Below are 17,137 nucleotides of genomic sequence, written 5' to 3'. Positions count from 1 at the left end.
TATTTCCAGAGTCGTCTTATGTTTATGGCCACAATACTAGTTATCACTTCTTGAAGTGTTTTTTATGGAACAGGCACTGTGTTGAGTTTATATTTTTTATCTCATTTAATTCCTACAGCAGTCCTATCTGGGCAGGCACTATGATTACCAATAACTGGCAGAATGAGAATCCTAAATGTGTGTGACCCAGAACCCAGGCTTTTAAAGATATTTTATTTTACTAACAGAAAGAGATAGAATACTGTCCCTTTGTAAAACCCGCTAGCAACCCAGACACTACGGTTCACTTATTCTAGTGCTGTGTTGTTGAAATTGTTATGGAAAACGTAACCCATTAGGAAACTGAAAGCTGGGTTTTAGTTTGGCTGCTCCGTATTTTTGGACAAGACATCTAAGCTTTCCGGATCTCACTTTCCTTTTTAGTAAAGCAGGGAGCTACTTGAAGGCAGAAGACCATTTCTTCCTCATCTTTTCCTCTTTGGATGTGGCGGTGTTGAGCAAATGGGAATGCAAGGGGGTAGACAAAATGGTCCCTACGCTGCCTTTCTCATTCTTTGATCTCGAAATGGGGCCTTCACCAGGCAGGTGTACCAAATTTACAGCAGTATTTTGCTTCCTATTTTAAAAACAGAACAAGGCATGCCAAATCCTCGTGACTTACTTAACCTTTGTTTTGAGAGGGCTGGTCTCGACAGAGTGGGTGGGAGGATATGTATGTTGCTGTCTGGACTTCTGATTGATGTTTGTATCGAGGCCTCCTTAACTTCCGAGACTTGACACTGCTGTTGCATAACAGAAACGGCACTAACAAATTGTAGTAACCATCGCCGAGGATGGCTGGTAACCAAGCGTTCACGGCACTTATCGACCTGGAAAAACAGCTCTTAAAACTTGTGCAAACAAGCCCTTCCAGGACAAGGGGCAAAGCCCTGGCCGAGAGGACTGCGTCCTGCCTGCACTTTGGTACTCGACCTTGCCATGGTCTCTTCTCCCGAACTTGTTTCCTCACCTGCAAAATGGTGGAGTTGCGGTAGACCAAGATCCCGGAGCTTCTCCCCAAACCCCGGACTTTAACTCCTCCCCTTGAAAGTGGGGGTGGAGAGAGGAGAAGGTCAGGCCAGGAGTCACCCTCAACCGCCGAGCGGTCCCTTTCCTCTTTGCCATTCCCCGCCCCCTCGCTCCACCTCGGTGAGGTCACGCGGGAGACGTCACGAGGTTGTGACGCCACTGAGGGGCGGGACTCCGGGAGAGGAAGGGGCGGGGCCCAGGCGGGCGGCGCTTGCGCAGTGGGCGCGGCGCGGGAGGAGGCGGAGGCGGCAGAGAAGCGAGAGGCGGCGGCGGCGCAGGCGGCGGCGCTGGGGGGGGTGGGAGGGGGGGGGGAGCGAGAGAGTGAGTGAGTGGCTGAGTGAGTTTATCCCTATGAGGCGGTGAGAGGCCCGGGGCCTACCTTAAAGGAGCGGGGTCGCGGCGCCAGCTAGCAGCGAGCCCCCTCCCGGTCCCCGGGCCCGGCGGCGCGGCGGCGGCGGCGGCGGCTCGGTTGTGAGGAGGCGGGGAAGCGGGTGTCCGGCCCCAGCCATGGAGGGCATGGACGTGGACCTGGACCCTGAGCTGATGCAGAAGTTCAGCTGCTTGGGCACCACCGACAAGGACGTGCTCATCTCTGAGTTCCAGCGACTGCTCGGCTTCCAGCTCAACCCGGCCGGCTGCGCCTTCTTCCTGGATATGACCAACTGGTGAGCCGGCCCCATCGCGCCAGCACTGGGGCCCGCGGGGAAGGGAAGGGACACCCGAGCCCAGCGGCAGGGCGGGCCGGGCGGGCGGGCGCTGAGGGGCACCCTCTTCCCGGGGCGTGGAGGGAGTGTGGGGGAGCCTCAGGGACATGGGAGAAATTTGGGGGCTGAGCAAGAGTAGAGAGGACGTACGAGGGGAGTGGGGGGCCACGGAGTGCAGGAGGGGCGGAAGGGAGACTGGGGAGGGCTTCCCGAGGTTCTGCGGAGAATTAGGGGCCGAAGAACATGGGAAGAGGAGAAAGACTTGAGTATCGAGACCATAGGGGTGGACCTGTGAGCAGGAGGGCTGTGGTGTTGGTGAAGAGTACACAGCACAGGAAATCTGAATTTGGGGAGTGGGGGGAAAGCCTGGGGTATGGAGTTAGGGTCGAGGAAGACAGGGATGAGAGGAAACTCTGGGAGAGAATTAGGTGTTCTGGAAGAACGTGGGGCACTGGAGAGACTTGGGAGTTAGGAGATGAGAACAGATACTATGCGCGCGCGCGTGTGTGTTGTGTTTCTTCATTCGAAGACAGGGAAAAAGGAAACATATTTTGGGGAAGGACAAGTGAGTACGGTAAGAGAGCTGACTTTCCGAAGAGTTGTGCCAGGGAGGAGTGGGATCTGCTAGTAGATCTAACGGAGGACCGGGAGTGCTTGGGGGCAGGGTCTGGGAAAGCCTTAGGAAAAGTGAAGGAAAGGAGATTATCTTGGAGGAGGGAACTTTCTGAGAGAACTGGAGCCCTGGATTCCAGAATGCCAGAATGGAGAGGGGCTTATCTGAAATAAGACTGGGTTGTTTGGGAAAATGGAGAACTTGGCTTAGGAAAACTAGGAACCAAGTTTTTTGGCTTGGAGTCTCCTTGTAGAATTGGGGCAGAAGACCATGGCGCTTAGACCAAAAGGAGTGTTTCTTGGCTTTGGATGTAGCCCTCGCTATTTGTGATAAGCAAGGCTCTCTCCTTGTTCTCTGAGGAGGGGTTGTTGAATTCACTCACTTAGGGTGAGTGGTAACGTACAGACCATTAGACTTCTTCTGAAAAGATTTCAGGTGAAACAACTCATTTTTCTTTGGTCAGAAAGCCATGGGATGAGTGCCCTTTGCTCTCTGTGTTTGGGCATTCAGTCCCCTGACATGTGGAATCTTGTTTCTCTTGGCATCACTTATACAACCAGCTTCCCCTTTATTCCATGTCCACTGAATGCCTCAGGCAATGCCAGAAAAAAGAGGCTGTAAGCTTAGTCTTTATCCCATTTCTCATCTAGTCCTGTCTGGAATGGTGCTCGTCTTCCTTGTAGCTATGGTCACACCAAAGATGATGTGTGAATTTTTTTCTGTGTAGCATCATTGGTGGGTTCTTACTATTTTATCTTTAAACTTGATTGTTACAGCAAGAGTGGGATTGAATTGCTAGATGTTTAGAAAACTTTTGAGGCATTGAATGCGAGAGATAGTCTTTATAATTAAAGAAGCATTTATGATCCCCACTTATATCTTTTTACATCTGGGAAGAGAGGGACTACAGCCTGCAGTAGTTTTCTGAACACCAACTTATGGTGTTTAAATAGTCCTTGATAGGGGTTATTGAAAACACTGAGAACAGGTATTACCCTAGTGAAATTTAGAAGTAAAGCTATATCTTGACGAGGGTTGTTCTCTTGCCTGCCAGCTTCCCACCCCCAGCTCTTTTTCTTCCTTGTTTACACTAGTTCAGCATAGGAAACTTGGCATATTGTTGCTGCCAGTTTGGTAGGGGAGGATCATTATTTCTCCCCACCCCCTTGTGAGTCGTACCATTTAAACCCTGCCCTAATAAGTTTTTAGTTCTTTAGAGTCAGTATTTATTAGTATAATTATTGTGGCTACAAAACCAGTGTAATGAATTTTATGTGTTTGAGGTGTGTGTGTTTAACATCTAAGATTGTTTGTTTTTAGGTTTTGTGAAAGGTGAGGCCCAGTGTGGGTAAGAAAAAAATAACTTAAAAATTACAGTTGCGTTATAAAAATTTTATTTGAATTTTTTATAAAAAATTATTAAGCTCAATGGCACAGAGTAGCATGTTTTCTAATGATGTAGCATCTCTGTATGAAACAAGGTGTGATACATTTCTGAGCAAAGTAGTGAGCCATTAAAAGATGTATTCAGGTTTTTTTTTCTTTTTTTAATTTTTTAATGTTTATTTATTTTTGAGAGAGAGATTGAGAGAATATGAGCGGGTGAGAGTGGAGAGAGAGTGAGACCCAGAATCTGGAGCAGGCTCCAGGCTCTGGGCTGTCAGCACAGAGCCCAGCGCAGGGCTCAATCCCGTGGACTGAGAGATCACAACCTGAGCTGTGGTCTGACGCCCAACCAACAGAGCCACCCAGGCGCCCCAGATGTATTCAGGTTTTAAAGCAGTTAGAAGTTAGTAGCTTCTTAGGAATGCAGGCAATTAAGTGGTAACTCAGCTTTAAGCCACCTTATTTTCTGGTTGTAAAAGTCATATTCTTTGTCTTTGATTATAAAATGAAAATTTTTTTGTGAATTGAAGGAAGTAAGGCTTACTATTCTTTTCTTTCAATTGAAAGCAGTTAGCCCCAGTATTATATTTTGATTTCTATTTTGACCTGGTTAAGTTCATTAGATTTTTGTTTTGAACAAATGCTCATCTTGATTAATACAATCTAGTTAAAATAAATATAGTCATGCATGTGTACTTGGTCAAAACATTTGTGTTGTTTAAGAAATATGTGGTCTAGAAATGTATTGTTTTTAAACGTCATTTAATGTTTAACTTTGTTGAGATGGTCCTATAATATAGGATGGCAAAATCTCTCAAATTGCTGTGATTAACCTGTTGAATTTGAGATGATTAACTTTACTGTGACTTCTTAAGTGCCTGCTATTGGTTGTAATAAATAACCACCATTCGGTTGTTTGATGACTGCTAGAAAATACTATGGTAAATTAAAAATCATTATTTTAAAACGAAGGCCATGAGTTTTCTAAAATGAAACTCAAGTTGGAAAGACTTTGCTTTTATTTTCAAAAGTAAGTATTAGCTTTTTAAGAAGCTGTCAAAAAACTAAGTTGAATGTTTTGGCCTTGTCAATTATCTACCCTATAAAAGATTTTTTTCCTCTAGTCTTTAGTTCATTGTGCATTTTGTAGATATTTCTAATTTTTAATTTGGAATGAAGTATTGTTTCAGCTTAAGCTTTTTTTTTTTTAATTTTTTTTTTTTAACATTTATTTATTTTTGAGACAGAGAGAGACAGAGCATGAGCAGGGGAGGGGCAGAGAGAGAGGGAGACACAGAATCCGAAACAGGCTCCAGGCTCTGAGCTGTCAGTCCAGAGCCCGATGCGGGGCTCGAACTTACGGACCTCGAGATCATGACCTGAGCCGAAGTCGACGCCCAACCGACTGAGCCACCCAGGCGCCCCCAGCTTAAGCTTTTTGTAGTGTTTATACCTGAGTTGGCAGCCATGCTGCTGGGATACTTAATAAAAGTAGCCAATATTCAGTTCCTCAGTAAGTACAGAAAGTGAATAAGTGGTGTGATAAAAAAAAAACCCAGTATGCTAAGCCAACTGAAATGATTTGTAGATTAGTATAACTTTCTATAGGTGGAATGTCTTGCAGAGACACTATTGGACAGTGAGTATAGAACCTGGAATTCTAAAACTGGAAGTTGGCTTAAGAGATTCTCCAGTTCATTCCAGTTTTTCCTGAAGAATTGCATATAATCCTTCCAAGACAGTTTATTTTTGCATCCCTGGGGGCAGAGATTTGCATGGTACCTTATTATAGTGTTTAATTACTTTTCTAGTTAGAATTATGTCAAAACTAAATCTCTCTTACTTACCACAGTTTAAACTTTTTCATTGCTTATGCCCTCCTTGGAGATGGAGACTATCTAATAAACACCTTCCTTAAGAGGTCAGAAAGTTTCTGTTAATTGAAATCACTAAAATTTTTTCACTATTTATAATTTAAACACATTCAACTTAATGGTTTCTCATCCTTTAATGTAGTCTAATAGACTTATCTTTTTTCCAGGGGAAACTGACATGATTCATAGGAGAATTTACATATGATTTTTAGAAAATTTAACATAAAACATATACCATTTTAACCAATTTTAAGTGTACAGTTTAGTGTTATGTAAGATTTCAAATTCTCTTCTGGTCCTCAAAATCATTTGTCTCTTATGTTTTTAAAGTGAGTTTTGTTCTTTAGCATTTGTGACAAGAGGCAAGTAACACTTCTAGATTTTATTTTTTTAACACTTCTAGATTTTTAGAGGGCATTAACTTAGGAGTCAGTATTGGCCTTATTTCTCAGTTATAAGTATAAATAATAGTTGACTAGCATATAGACACTGTTGATTACTTATTTGGCTGGCCCTTTGCAGTTGTGGTGTTGCAACGTTCTAGCTTACCTCTTGGTGTCTTCAGGAAGTAATATACATTTTTTGGAACATTACATGTGCCCACAGTGGATGGAACAGATGTGTTCTAGAAAAGCAACTTGGAAAAACATTTTTGTACACTCATGTCCTGCTGACTTTGTCAGCATTGTCAGAGGCACCCCACTGGATAAAATAAAGGTATAACTGATGAAGTGAAATCAGGATCTAGATGTAAAAATCAGTTGTACCTTGTATTTCATAGTACCTCCCCTGCCTGGTCTTAATCCATTTTTTCAGTCACCTGCATGGTAAATGAGTTTCTGATCCACTCTTTGGTTTATGTGTATGAGTCTAGGAAAAGCCTGGCAGCCAGACTTTTGTAACATAAATCATGATGTTAGTACTGGGTTCCTTGAAAAAAATGTGTGCCAAGCAGCAGTTTTAGGAAGAGGGTAGGGAAGGATTGCATAACACTCAGTGATAGAGTATTGTACAGTCTATACCATTTTTAAGAAGGTTGAGAGTTCTTTGGATATTCTTCTCCACTTTTTTCTATCTTTTTTGAGTGGCACATAGAAGTTTTGGACTCTGGGTATAAAAAAAAAGTTTATAAATAGAGCATTTAGATTCATTTTAGTTTTAAAAGGAGCACAGTAAAAGTATATTGTTGTCCTGCAGGAAGTCTTTATAAACAGTATTGCTGTGGGCCTTGTATTTCTGATCACAGATGAAGTGAAAACTAATCTCCATTGTAGCTAGGATGGGTGGAGATGGTTTCTTCACCATTTCTTATCTTCCCACTCCTTCCACACAAAATTTGTGTAGCGCATAACACCAAAAACTATCAACCAGACAGTATTTAAATAAATGTATTTTGGATAGCAGATAGTGTAATACAGAAGCAGAAAACAGCCTGTATTATACTTTGTGTTCTGATAGGAAAAGAACATGCCTGAAATGATGAGAGAAAAGTTTCGGAATAATGAGGAAACATTCATATGTCAGTACTGAATTAGCTGAATTTCAGAACAGGTAGGAATGGACTGAGTCAAGTAGAAGGAATGATTCACAAAGATGGAATGACTGCTATGTGCAGGTTGCTTTCTTAGAAGTTTTGAAATGATTAGGCGATTTGAACTGATGAGAAAGTAGTGTAATATAGGTAGAGGATGTTTCCTGAGTGCAACCAGGAAGGAGCAAGTGGAGCAGAACCATCTAGAATATTGGCTTGGCTATAATGCAGTTAATGGGATCAGAAGTAACAAGACATGGAGCTTATTTTTATTTTTGGCTTGGAATATTGCTGATTTTTAAAAAATTGAGGTGAAATCGACATGAAGTTAAACCATGAGAAAGTGAACAATTCAGTGGCATTTAGTGTATTCCTAGTGTTGTACAACTACCATATATATCGAGCTGAAACATTTTCATCACCCCAAAAGGAAACCCTACACCCGTTAAGCAGTTGTTCCTCATTCCCTGGAAACCCAAGCCCTGGCAACCACCCAGGTCCATTTTCACCCTTTGCCTTTGACAACTACCAATCTGAATTTTTTTTCTATGGATGTACCTATTCTGAATATTTCATATAAATGGAGTCATACAATATTCGTGTCCATTTGTGTCTAGTGTCTTTCAGGCTTCATCCATGTTGTATAGCATGTGTCAATACTATGGTTGAATAATGTTTCAACAAAGTATGTGTATACCACAATTTATCCATTTGCCTCTTGATGGACATTTAAGCCATTTCCAACTTCTGGCTATTGTGAATAGTGCTGCTATGAAAATATGTGTACATGTATTTGTTTGAGTACCTGTTTTTACTTCTTTTGGTTATATACCTAGGAGTTGAATGTGTAACTTTTTCAGGAACCACCAAACTGTTTTCCACAGCGACTGGATTATTTTATAATCCTTCTAGCAATGAACAAGGGTCTGTCCCAGTTTCTCCATACCTTGCCAACCACTTGTTCCTTTTTTTTTTTTTTTTTTAATTTTTTTTTTTCAACGTTTATTTTTATTTTTGGGACAGACAGAGACAGAGCATGAACGGGGGAGGGGCAGAGAGAGAGGGAGACACAGAATCGGAAACAGGCTCCAGGCTCTGAGCCATCAGCCCAGAGCCTGACGCGGGGCTCGAACTCACGGAGCGTGAGATCGTGACCTGGCTGAAGTCGGACGCTTAACCGACTGCGCCACCCAGGCGCCCCACTTGTTCCTTTTTTTAATTACAGCCATTCTTATGGGTATGAAGTGGTACCTCACTGTGATTTTGATTTGTGTTTCTCTAATTACTAATGATATTGAATGTCTTTTTCTATGCTTCTTGGTCAGTGCATACTTTCCTGGAGAAGTGTTTATTCAAGTCCTTTGACTGTTTTTTTAGTTGGATTGTCTTTTTTGTTCAGTTGTAAGAGTTATATATTCTGGATACTAGAACCTTATCAGATATGTAATTTGCAAACATTATTCTCCATTCTATAGGTTGTCTTTTTATTTTTTTTGATGATGTTCTTCAGTGCACAGGTTTTGATTTTGAACAGGCCCAGCTTATCTAATTTTTTGTTGTTGCTTGTGCTTTTGGTGTTATATCTGATAATCCAAGGTCATGAAGATTTACCTGTATGTTTTCTTCTAAGAGTTTTATGGTTTCACTTCTTAAACTTAGGTCACTGATCCATTTTGAGTTAATTTTTGCATATGGTGTGAGGTAGGAGTCCAACTTAATCCTGTGGAGCTTAGTTTTGATCATGTCACAGGCTCTGGGACTGGCTTCTCATTGACTGCATTAAATATATCCTTTACTTGTATTAAATACATATTTTCTTCAGAACACCCCTAAAAATTGGGCCAGGAAAGTGTGCAAGGTTTCCTAATGGGGGAAAATATTAGGGGTGTTCTATTAGGAACCAAAATTAAATGTGTATCAATTAATTAATTTATTTTTGAGAGAGAGAGCATAAGCAGGGGAGGGGCAGAGAGAGAGGGAGAGAGAGAATACCAAGCAGGTTCTGCACTGTCAGCACAGAGCCCAACACAGGGCTTGATCCACGAACCGGAAGATCATGACCTGAACCCAAATCAAGAGTCAGATGCCTAACCAACTGAGCTACCCAGGTGCCCCTAATTGTGTATTTACAAGATCAGTTTATCCTTTTCCCCATCTTACCAGCCATTCTCTCTGATTTTTCCCTGTTAATAGCTCCATTGGTCTCCCAGACATTAGGCTTGAACTGAGTTCTATCCAATGCCCTCTCTTTCCTGGACACCTCAAATCACTTGCCAAACCCTGTTCGTTTCCACTCTACAGTGCACTTTCCAACTCTTGTTTTCCATTCCCTGCACGACTACCCTAACAGGAATACTCTCCAAATTGTTTTTCTACATCTGGCTCTCTTCCTTCCAATCCATTTTGTGGACATACCACTACCAGACCAATCTTTCTAAATCACAGCTTTGATCTGGACCATTTTTTTTTTTTGGTCAGAAACCTTTAATAATGCCCTAGTTATGTACCACATAAAGAACAGGGCTTTAGCTTGACATTCAGGGCCTTCCAAAGATTGGTCCTGGTTTATCTGCCTCTACCTTTCCTGCATACCTTTATGCTGGATATCTTGCTTCTCTCTGCTCCATTCAAGCTGGTCTGCTGCTCATTTCCCACATATACTTTTGCTTTCCCAATTTTAAACTTTTTTCTTCTGCCTGGAATGTTGTTCTTCCCTTTCTTATGCCTCATGAAATCCTATTGTTTTTTTGAAATTGGGACACTAATTGTGCTGTCTTCTCTGAACATTGCTTTTTTGATAACATTGATCACATATGATACATACCCTGGAGAGGAAGATATACCCTAACAGCCTTTGGTTCTCCCTAAACATCAGATTCAGTAAGGTGTGAGAGTAGATGGACTAAAGACTTCATTTTTAAGGAGACTTTGTGGTCCAGTGCTGTTAGAAGAAACAAGTCCTATAATCTAAGCTCTTTTTCAGGCTTTTTTGTAGATTCAGTTTGCCATGAGATGTAAATGTTGTCAATATATGTGCCATGAAAGAAATTAAAATTTAAGTTAACGGCAAGAATATTGTTTCTGGAAGCAATTTGAGCCCTCTAAAGGTTGGCCCCATCTTGGGGTGCCTTGGGGCTCAGTCGGTTAAGTGTCCGATTTTGGCTCAGGTCATGATCTTGCAGTTTGTGAGTTCAAGCCCCGTGTCGGCTCTGTGCTGACAGCTTGAAGCCTGGAGTCTGCTTCGACTCTGTGTCTCCCGTCTCTCTGCCCCTCCCCCACTCTCTGTCTCTTTGTCTCTCAAAAATAAATAAGCATGAAAACAATTTCAAGTAATTTAAAACATTGTATGGACCACATGAAGCTCATCTATAGGTAGGATGTGTTCCTTGGACCACTAATTTGCAACCTCTGGACTAAAAGTGAGAAGCAAAAATCTGTTCTTCTTTCCAGATGTAGCCACTACTATCTATTTTTCTGTACCTTTTAGAAAATTTCCATGCCTGTAGAATTTTGCATATGTATGTATACTTACAGAATTTTCTGTGTGTGTGTGTGTGTGTGTGTGTGTGTATTTTTTAAACAGCAGTGGTATTGCAATTTGAATAATTGTTCTTCCTATCCAGAGTAGTGGGTACCACAGCCCTTGTACTGAAGTAGTTGTCAAGATATTTGGATAGGATGATCAAATAGATCTATATTTTACTAAATAATAGCGTAGTGGTAGATTTTATCTCTTCAGATTTGATCTCTTCAAGTACAGTAGAATTCTTTCACTGTATTGAGCAACCAACTCTCATCCAGTAATTACATGTAATTATTAAAACTTGTTTTGCTGTATTAAGAGCAAAATGTGTTAAGTAAACTAGTGAATCCATCTGAATTTGCTTATGAGATATTTTTAGAGAACACATTTTATAAGGTTTTTTTTAAAATTTATTTATTTTGAGAGAGAAAGATAGAGAAAGGGAGAGAGATAATCCCAAGCAGGCTCCACACCATTAGTGTGGAGCCTGATGCGGGGCTTGAACTCCTGGAACTCTGAGATCATGACCTGAGCCGAAATCAAGAGTTGGATGCTTAACTGACTAAACACAAGGGACCCAAAACACAAGACTGAAACTTACTGAAGAGGTTTAACCTCTTACTGAATTACCTTGTGCAGATGAAACTGATACATTTTTCACTTGTAAGGGTAATTGATTTTGTGAGTGGTTTTCTCATGATTTGCCAGAGTTAATGTATGTCTTTGGAGAGGAGCAGTTAATTCCAAATCTGGAACTCAGCCCCACTGAATTGACTATGTACTGGATTTTAAAAGACTCACTTTAAAAAATGAACAGTTGTGTCTTCTTATGTGTGAACCATGGCTCTATGAAGTATTTCCAAGGGTTCACACTTGAATTATTGTGCTTGAGGTCAGTGATTCACAGCCTATTATGGATCAACAGCCTACTACTCGATTGAATGATACACAGTGTGCTTCTAAAATGCTTTCTGGTCAGGATTTATTTTCTGAAGTAAATTTTGCTTTTTAACTAAAAAAAAACTTTGATAACGGACTTTGGGACAGTAGGAATCATTGGCTGAGGGATGGGGTTTTGCATACAGCTATATAACTGGGAACCAACTGTGTTTAAACTTTTTTTTAATTTAAAAATAATTTTTATTATGATATAAAATTTTATTGTGACTTAAATCATTGCAGATAAGCTAGAAAGTGCCAGTAAGCAAAAAGAAAACAAAAACAAGCCATACTCACAGGAGCCAGAGATAAACATTTTAAACCCTTACATCTGTATTTTCTAGTACATACTTGCATGTGTTTGTGTGCGTACCTGTGTTTGCTTTATGAAAGTGGAGTATTTGCTGTATTCCATGTACTGTTTCAAGTGATTACTACATAATTTAATGCTCACAATAATTTTAGGAAATAAATACAGTTATTCTTACTTTACAGAAAAGGAAAAGAGGCTCAGTAAGGTTAAGTAACTTACGTAAAGTTACATGGGTAATAAGTGGTAGAAATAGAACTCAGATGTAAGTAGTCTCGGACTAGAGTCTGTGCTCCTGATTGCTGTGTTTTATACACTTGGTGGGTTTCTAGGGCTGCCATAACAAATTACCACAAACTGGGTGGCTTAAAACAAAAAGTTATTCTCTTACAGTTCTGGAGGCTAGAAGTTGAAATCAAAGCATCAGCAGGGCTCTGCTTGCTCTGAAGGTTCCTAGAGAAGAATCCTCCCTTAACTCTTTTTAGCTCTTGATGGCTCCCTTCTTTTGGCATTTCTTGGTGTTCCTTGGCTTGTACTACATCACTCCAACCTCTGCCTCAATAGTCACAAGGCCTTCTTCCTTGTGTCTCCAGATTTCCTCCTCCCCAGATTTCCCCAATCCCCAGTCAGTTGGATTTAGGGTCCAACCTGATCTGACCTCATCTGAACTACTTGTATCTGCAAAGACTATTTCCAAATCAGATTGCATTCTGAGGTTCTGGGTAGATGTGAATTTTGGTGGATACTCTTAAACCACTACAAACACAATTTGTAATCTTTCACTGAAAAATCTCTTACGATAATTATTCATTTTTAATAAATATGATTCTATACTTTTAAAGGCTTCATGGTATTAAGTGTATATAAAATAACTTAATAATCCTTTTTTGTTGGATATCAAGGTTATTTTTATTTTTTTGTCACTATAAACTCAGTATTGAAATTCTTGTAGGTAAATCTTTGCTTGCATCCTTAATTGTTTCCTTAGAGTTTTTTCATAGAATTAGATTGCTGGGCTAAAGATAAACATGGTTTTAATGCTCTTAATATTTAATTGCTAAATTGTCTCCCTCATAAGGTCAGACTAATTTATATTTCTGCCAGCTACTGTGTGAGTAGCTGTTCCTTTAATACCTCATCAATGCAGCATATTACAATTAAAAATGTTTTTCTTTTGTCAGTTTGGTAGGTAAAAAGTGTGATCTTGTTTTAATTTGTATTTTGTCATTTCTGAGGAGTATTTTTTAAATTTTTTTTTTTTTTCAACGTTTATTTATTTTTGGGACAGAGAGAGAGACAGAGCATGAACGGGGGAGGGCCAGAGAGAGAGGGAGACACAGAATGGGAAACAGGCTCCAGGCTCTGAGCCATCAGCCCAGAGCCTGACGCGGGGCTCGAACTCACGGACCGCAAGATCGTGACCTGGCTGAAGTCGGACGCTTAACCGACTGCGCCACCCAGGCGCCCCTGAGGAGTATTTTTATGTCCTAAATGTCCACTGTATTTCTTTTATGAATTGGCTGAACATGCCCTTTGTCCATTTTTTTAATAAGGAAGTTTGCCTTTTTGGAAAGTGGAGTTTTTTTTCCTGACTGTAAAAGTAGTAATACTGAATACAAAAAATCAGCAAGTTCAGAAATATTGAAGGAAGACATATTGCTTTATAGCCTGCTTTTTCACTAAACGTAAATATCTTTCCATGTCTGCTTTTCATGGCTGCTAGTGTTCCATTACTTGGGTATTCTGTACTTTAGTTGAGAAGCCATTTATTGGTTTTTGTTGTTTTTGCTATTAGAACATCTTTTCATATTTGCCTGATTATTTTCTTTTCTCTTAGTATTTTAAAAAACTGTGACATATAGCCCATGTATTATTTTGGAGAAATTCTTAGAAGTGGAATTGCCAGGTCAAAGGTATGGCCTTTGAAGGTTCATGAACATTGCCAGATTGCCTCCATGAAGGATGTAACAGTTAATAATCCAAACAGTTTCGGCATTAGAAAACTTGCTTTCTGGAATGTTGATTTTTAATTTTTGCTGAATAGATTTATCTGATAGATAAATGTTTGTTGCTCTAGTTTGCATTTCTTTGCTGGTGAAATCTTAAGTTTTATGTGTGTGTGCTGGCTATTTTTTTTATAGACCTTTTTATTTAAAAAAAAAAAAGGTTCTAATGAACCCTGTGTATCCATCATCTTGATTTCAGTCATTAATTTTTTTTTTTGTCTTTTTTTTTTTCCCTCACTAAAGAACAGTATTTTTTAAAAGCAGATTTCAGCTATGTGGTGGCTACTTGTTTTGGTGTTTAAAATGTAACAACTTTATTGAAATACAATTTACACATCCTAAAATTCACCTATTTTAAGTGTACAAATTCAGTGAGTTTTGTAAATTTATAGATTTGTATAAGCATCATCACAAGCCAGTTTTAGAACATTTCTGTCACTCCAGTAAGATTTATGCCAGTTTGAGGGGCATCTGTGTGGCTCAGTTGGTTAAGTGTTCGACTTCGGCCCAATCATGATCTCACAGTTTGTGAGTTTGAGCCCTGTGTCAGGCTCTGTGCTGACAGCTCAGAGCCTGGAGCCTGCTTCAGCTTCTGTGTCTCCCTCCCTCTCTCTCTCTCTCTCTCTCTCTCTCTCTCTTTCTCTCTTTCTCTCTCTCTCTCTGCTCCTCCCCCATTTGCACCTGGTGTCTCTCTCTGTCAAAAATACAACATTGAAAAAGTATATCAAAGAAATCATTAAAAAAAAAAAAGATTTATGCCAATTTGTGGTCAGTCATCCCCAGTGCCAGGCAACCACCATTCTGACTTCTGTCTCTCTGAATTTGCCTTTTCTGTATATTTCGTGTAAATGTAAACATGAAGTATGTGGCCTTTGTGGCTGGCTTCTTTTCCTTATTAGCATAATGTTTTCAAGGTTGCACATTGCAGCATGGATCATTGATGGAAGTTCATTCTGTTTTATTTTACTGCTGAATATTCTACAGACATTGAAAAATAATCATTGTTACTAAAAAATCATTATTCAAACAGTACCAGAGATTTTTCAGTGAAAGGTAAGTCTTTTTTTTGATTCTAGATTTTGTGTCTCTTCCCAGAGACAGTACTGATTGGTCTCTTGTGTACCTTTCCAGATGTTATTCTACATAGCTTTAATACCTGTAAAGGTCCTTGCTGTTTGGCATCTTTGTCATTTTTTTTAATATATTTTTGAGAGAGGGAGAATCCCAGGCAGTCTCTGCACTGTCAGTGCAGAGCCTGATATGGGGCTCAATCTCACGAACCATGAAATCGTGACTTGAACTGAAATCAGGAGTCGGACACTTAACTGATTGAGCCACCCAGACACACTTGCATCTTTGTCATTTTAAAAATTGATATTTGTAAGTTAGATTTTGCACATGTTTTTCCAGTTTCCTGTTTGTGTTTTAACTTCTTAAAAATTTTATTTAGATATGTAATTATAAAATGGATATGTGTTTCTTATGAAAAGTTTAGATAGTACATAGATCGCTGTGTTTCCCTCCCTCAACTCACTCTGCAAAAGTAGCCATTAGTCTATTTTTTCAGAGACACTGTGTACCTTTGCGGGCCTGTATTTGATCAGAGAGTCCATATGTATGCTAGTAAGTTATTACTATACTTTCCTCCATTCTACATGCAGATTTAAATCCCTCCTCTTACAGTTTTTTTTTTTTTTCCTGAAAAAGAACTGTCTTCTACATAGATATTTAAAATTTTGTCAGTGAAAGTAGTTCCTGATAGATGTCTTTAGATCTTAAATGTTAGGTCTTTTTGGGAAGTTTTTTCCTCCACAGCGCCTTAAAACAAACTTTGGTATATTGTTAAGTACGGACTTTAGGCCAGGTCATTTCAGATCCATCATCTACTTCAGTTGTCAAGAATTTTTCTGAAAGCATGATCTGTAGGTGTACCATCTCTTGTAGAGGTCTTCTCTCCTCCCTTACACTTGAAAACTTGTGTGTGCGCATACACACACACACACACAGAACCTAGGTATACGTTATTATATATAGTATATATACGTTAGCTTATTTAACTTCACAGTATACTGTGGACGTCATTTTTTTTAATGGGTGCATGGTATTTATTCATTGTGGCTGACTATATTTAATTTAAATATTTCCTTAGTGATGGACAGCTAGTTCCCGTAGTATTTGCTTTATAAAGCTGCTCTGGTACAGGTATCTTTGTATACTTGTGGGTACAGTTTTAGAAGTGGAATTGCTGGGGCTGGGTGTATGGGCAGTTTAAATTTTGATAGGTAACATCAAATTCACTCCAAAAATATTGTAACAATTTTCATTTTACTGTCCCTGCACAAGAGTCCTTGCCTTTTTAAAAAACAAAAATTTTTTTTAAGGTTTATTTATTATTGAGAGACAGAGAAATGGAGAGTGAGCATGGGGAGGGGCAGAGAGAGGGAGAGACACAGAATCTGAAACAGGCTCCAGGCTCTTAGCTGTCAGCCCAGAGCCTGATGTGGGGCTCAGACTCACAAACCGCAAGATCATGTCCTAAGCTGAAGTTGGACAATTAACCGACTGAGCCACCCAGGCGCCCCAAGAGTCCTTGTTTTGCCACACTTTTATCAACCAGGAATAATCTTTGTCTTTACATTGTTGCTGGTTGGCAGGTTAAAATGTATTCATTTTAATTTGTATGCTTAATTATGAATGAGGTAGGACATCTTTCCATATCTTTATGGCTATTTGTATTTCCCCCCAGCTTATTGAGGCCATTTGTACTTTTCTGTGACTTATTTGTGTTTTCTTCTCTGTCTCAACTGGAGTGTTTATTCTTTCTCTCATTAACTTGTTTGAGTGTTTATATATTAAGAAATGGATTCTTATTAAATACTTGTCTTTTCTCCAGTTTCTTTTAACTTGGCTTATAATGTTTTGTTGTGTTTTTTTTTTTTTTTTTTTAACTCTGTGGTGCTTTCTTTGTGAATTTTTATGAAATTGAATCCAGCAATCTTTTCTTTTTCATTTCTGCTTTTGGTTTCATGTTTATAATCTTTTCCCCACATAATTGTTACATAATTATTATTTACCTCTGTTTTCTTTATGATTGCATAATTTACATAAATCTTTTATATAGTTAAAGTGTATTTGGCAGTGTTGTGGGAGGTCGATATCCTAAAATGTTTGGAAAATGATAGT

The 17,137-nt window shown here is 39.6% G+C and overlaps 1 protein-coding gene across 2 annotated transcripts in view; it reads left to right on the top strand.

Annotated features, from left to right (window-relative positions):
* The first annotated feature begins 1,374 nt into the window (after nucleotides 1–1,374).
* Nucleotides 1,375–17,137, top strand: part of ILRUN (inflammation and lipid regulator with UBA-like and NBR1-like domains) — a 97,558-nt gene continuing 81,795 nt past the window's right edge. The window contains exon 1 of one of the 2 annotated variants that reach the window (XM_030315298.1): nucleotides 1,375–1,733. In XM_030315298.1, the coding sequence (XP_030171158.1) occupies nucleotides 1,576–1,733 (158 nt within the window). In that variant the 5' untranslated portion in view covers nucleotides 1,375–1,575. The remainder of the gene's footprint in view (nucleotides 1,734–17,137) is intronic. The other variant, XM_030315297.1, reaches the window with a different exon arrangement.

This window comes from Lynx canadensis, chromosome B2 (assembly GCF_007474595.2).
Source record: "Lynx canadensis isolate LIC74 chromosome B2, mLynCan4.pri.v2, whole genome shotgun sequence".
NCBI classification, from domain to species: Eukaryota; Metazoa; Chordata; class Mammalia; order Carnivora; family Felidae; genus Lynx; species Lynx canadensis.
The sequence above is the reverse complement of the archived record's forward strand: the minus strand, read 5'-3'. Positions and strand labels throughout refer to the sequence as shown.